Source organism: Triticum dicoccoides, chromosome 2B, assembly GCF_002162155.2.
Source record: "Triticum dicoccoides isolate Atlit2015 ecotype Zavitan chromosome 2B, WEW_v2.0, whole genome shotgun sequence".
Lineage (NCBI taxonomy): Eukaryota > Viridiplantae > Streptophyta > Magnoliopsida > Poales > Poaceae > Triticum > Triticum dicoccoides.
The window spans coordinates 779,932,901-779,937,614 of record NC_041383.1 but is presented as its reverse complement, the minus strand read 5'-3'; the positions used below and the strand labels follow the sequence as shown (position 1 = coordinate 779,937,614).

General features: G+C 42.8%; 1 protein-coding gene across 1 annotated transcript; it reads right to left on the bottom strand.

Moving 5' to 3' along the window:
• Positions 1-2,553: 2,553 nt before the first annotated feature.
• On the bottom strand, positions 2,554-3,880 carry LOC119361395 (ervatamin-B-like). The gene is made up of 4 exons (XM_037626623.1): positions 3,824-3,880; positions 3,683-3,744; positions 3,379-3,548; positions 2,554-3,155 (listed from the first exon to the last, which is right to left on the bottom strand). The coding sequence occupies exons 1-4, from the start codon at positions 3,878-3,880 to the stop codon at positions 2,554-2,556; spliced, it is 891 nt and encodes a 296-aa protein (XP_037482520.1).
• Between the last annotated feature and the right edge of the window lie 834 nt (positions 3,881-4,714).

Genomic DNA, 4,714 nt, shown 5'->3' with positions numbered 1-4,714 from the left:
CATGGTAATATTTGTGGACGGGGACCCGATAACTTACGTATAAATGTCATGGTAATTTCGACCGAGGGTGAAAAAATTATTGAAACATCTCCCCGATAATTTATGTGTAAACAACACAGTATTTTCTACATGGCAAGCCTGATAACTTAGGCATAAACACCATAGCAACTTTGACCTGAAGGAAAGAAGTTGTCAAAAATGTACCCTGCTAACTTTTGTATAAACATCATGGTAATAACGCATCATATACATGATAAGTTAGGTACAAACACCATGATAACTTGGACCCCGATGAAAAATTGTTGGGAAATATAACCTCGATAACGTTTGCGTGAATATCATGGTAATGGAAGCACTGCATACCTGATAATTAGATGAACTGCGGAGGGAGAGGGGGTGGATTTGTTGAAAAACATATTCCCGATACTTTGTGTGGAAATAACACGGTATAATACACACAATAAAGTTGATAACTCACTACAAACCCCATGATAACTTTTGATCCCAGGATAAAAATTTGTTAAAAACATACCCTGATAACTTACGTGTAAATAACATGGTAATATAGATACAACAAAGCTGATAACGTACTTAATCCAGACGTGGTAACTTTTTGACCAGGGAAAATATTCTTAAAAAATACATCCCAATAACTCATGTGCAAACAACATGATAATACACACACACAAGAGCTGATAAATCATATACAAATATCGCAGTAATTTTTTGACGAAGGAAATGAAAATGGTTGAAAAATATACCCTGATAACTTTTGTGCAACATGGTAATATACACAATAACTCACTGCGAACATCATAATCACTTTTTTACCCTAGGATAAAAGCTTGTTAAAAACATACCCTGAAAAATGTTGTGTAAATGACACGGTAACTTATGTATGACAAACGTGATAACTTACGTAGCCCAGATGTGGTAACTTTTGATCGGAAAAAAAGTCATCAAAACATATCAACATGGGATCTAGTTTCGAAGATCTCATCGAGACGATTATTTTTTGTGAAGACGGTTTTTTAATTGGAGTGACAGTTTGATCTATAAAACATTTTGAAGTTTGAAAAAAGAAGGAATCTAGGATGACATCAGCTTTTCCTTCTTTAATGCATATATGCATGTAATTAGAGGGAGGAGTGCACGTGAAAGGAAAATTAGTCATTCGAATACATGCATATATATAATTAGAGTGTATTAAGGATCGTTCTTGCCTATTGCTAAAATTCAAACCTTTGGTAGTTATAAAAGTCCTTTAGCTAATAACATGATATGTCTTTCAGCAGTTTTGTGCATCACAACACGCAAGTAAACTGGACGACAAGCATATATAGAGCTATCTATGCAGCTAATAGTCTACTATATTGTTTCCTGCCATGTTGTACAAAAGCAGTGCAAGTAGGTGATACGAAAACACCACTATGGCATCCTTTTGGTGCTATAATTGAACCTTGATTCATTTCGTATCATGCTACGATGGCGTGTAATAGTGGGGTGTAATGAATCTTCATGCTTTGAACCTTTGCATCATGTGTAACATGTATTTTGATTTACAGGGTTGAATACAACGGAATCAATTTGGTGTGCGTCAGGCCGCACTTCCTACTTACTACATATGGTGTGTGCAAGAAACTGAACCGCCGTGACGTGGCACATCATGTGTACCTGATTCCAGGACCCACCTGGCAGATCGCTCTCAAAGAAATTATAAGGGGAAAAATTGACAAAACTTTCTATAAACAAGTTAATCCGAATGAAAAGATATTTACTGCGGCAATTAGAGTAAACAATGCCAAAGTAGGGGGTAAAAATGTAATTTATTCTTTATAATTTGTCCTGGAATGGTTAAAAAAATAGCTATACATAGAAATAGGAAATATACCTCACTAAACAATCAAAAAACCTGGTTAGGCAAACGGTATTATAGTTAACCATCATAATGCCAAACAAAGCCTTACAGTGAAGGATCGACGGACGGACAGTAATTTTCACTAGCAAAATATAGATAAAGGATGATAAAGTTTCGCTAGAAAGATGTCCAACATAGACTAGATTCGCCACATAGACAAAAAGATTGTAAGCTGCAATTACACCAGCAAAGTAAAACGAATGTATCATTGCAACTGGGAAAGGGATACAATTTTGCTAACAAAAGATATTTACCGAGGTAATTAGAATTAAAAATGCCAAAGTAAGGGGTAAAAATGCAAATTACTCTTTATAATTTGTCGCGGAAGGGTTACAAAAGTTAGCTATATATATAGAAATAGGATATACCTCACTAAACAATAAAAAAAAACCTGGTTAGGCAAACAGGATTATAATTATCCATCCCAGTGCCAAACAAAGACTTACCATGAAGGATCGATGAACAATAATTTTCACTAGCAAAACATAGATAAAGGTCGATAAAGTTTTGCTAGGAAGATCTCCAACGTAGACTAGATTCACAACATAGACAGAAAGATTGTAAGTTGCAATTACACCAGCAAAGGTAAAGAACAATTTTGCTAATAAAAGATTCAACCATACATGAAAAGGTCATCAGTCCTTAAGCACCGGATATACTCCTTGTTTCAGGAAAATACCCAACGCTCCTCGTTTGTCTTTAACATGCCTGCGGATCCTCCCAAACCCCCCTTCGCCCCAGTTTGGTCCCCACGAGTTCTTGAAGCGCCAGTATTTGACGCCATTGGAATCGGTGCCATAACCAACAATCAGGACATAGTGTTCCTCGTTGGTCATGCCGCTGACAGGTTCATAATCCACGATGCCTCCTTTGCAGTACCTCATCAGGCCATCGGAACAGTGCAAACTGACAACCACAGGCTGCCTAGCTACCGCTTTCTCTAGAGCATCCTCGGTTGGGCCGACAAATCGAAACCCAGATATCCTTGATGTTGCTGCTACTTTATTCTGCTTGCAACCCGATATACTCCTCTCACCCTTGTATGGGTAGTGGGGTTCACTTGAGAGCCCATTTTCTTGTACATACCTTAAAGCATTCTGTATGAGGCCGCCGTCACACCCTTTGCTCTTTGTGTCACAGTCGATGAGCTCTTGAACAGATAGTGAGATTGACTTGGAGGTCTTGAGGTAATGCATAGCTTCAACTGAGGCTGCAGCAGCCATCGCCCAACAACAGCCTGTGACAAATGCATGAGTAAGTTATAAGGAGTTGCGAGTTGTAACATGAAGGGAATCCATGCGCTGAACTGCTGATATGCGGTAGCTCTATATGGTAGTTGCATCCCAGAATTAGCTAAGCTGCACGCAATAGGAAATCACTTTGATCTGCTAATGGTAGAACAGTATAGAACACACACTACGTACCTTGCAGCACAGAATAAGTATGCCCAAGACACTCACCACAATGGCTTTGATTCCTCACAACCGGAGAGACCACACCGGCTTCAACCCAATCAACGTCAGCGACCCAGTCATTCGAAGGGACGACACAAGCTTTGACCCAATCAACTTCAGAGACACGGTAATCCGCAGGGACGACATCCCAGTCAATCTCTGACGGAGGTAGGACCCTTTTCATAATCTTATCGTACCAAAATCCAATCTCTGATAGGAGGAGGCTCTTGTTCGTTTCTTGTTCGTATACCAAAGTCCAACACCGGCTGTAGACAATCCGGCCATTGCCATGACATGCGGTTTGAGGTACCTGCGAAAAAGGCCATAGCGGTGGCTAGCAGTAGCTGCTGCAGCATTCGCCTGCTGATGAGACTGCAATTTTGATGAAGAAAAATTTCATCCAACACACGCATGCTGACAGACAGCGAATTAAACGAGAGAGCGTACGTACGTGTAGGTGTCTCAGCCTGCTAGCTCCGGCCGGCCTCGACAGAGATCGAGCCGCCATGGCCTGGCCGCAGCAGGGTCCTCGGCGCGACTCCTAACGCCGGACGAAACATGCCTGCCTTGCCTGCACCTCCATTGACCATGGATCCAATATTGGGTATAGGAATTGGGCCAGTGGAACTCGAACTGGAATTGGAGTCGGAGTAATCAGGCACTCACCTCAACCAGAATCCTACTTGTACACGAACACGATTCGCCGTGGGTAATTGGAGTCGCGAGATTTTGCGGCCTCTCTATTTTCTCTCCGACGCGCGCTCCGACGACGCGCCTGGACCAACACAGATGCATCCCGCCGCGGCGCCTAGGGTTCCATCTCGTCTAGTCTTCCCGGACCATGCCGCGGCGCGATCCCACTGCTTTTCTTGCTCCGCGCCTTATGAATTGGGAGGGACGTGTTGAGATATGTATTTAGCACATGTATTCTTGTACTCCAAGTCTCCTCCTTGTGTATAGTTGAGGATATGACTTGCCCTATGTACTATATATACTTGTGCATATGCACCTATCAATACATTGAGAGTTGCATCCTATTCCTCTATATGGTATCAGCCTAACCCTCGATCCCCAGCCCTAGCCGCGCTGAGGATATGACTTGCCCTATGTACTATATATACTTGTGCATATGCACCTATCAATACATTGAGAGTTGCATCCTATTCCTCTATATGGTATCAGCCTAACCCTCGATCCCCAGCCCTAGCCGCGCCGCCGTCGCCTCTCCAGGCCGCCGCCGCCCTCGCTGTCCCGCGCCGCCGCCTCTCCCGCGCCGCTGCGCCTCCCTCCCCCCTCCCCACCACCCCGCCGCGCCTCCTCCCTCCCTTCCCCACCACCCCGC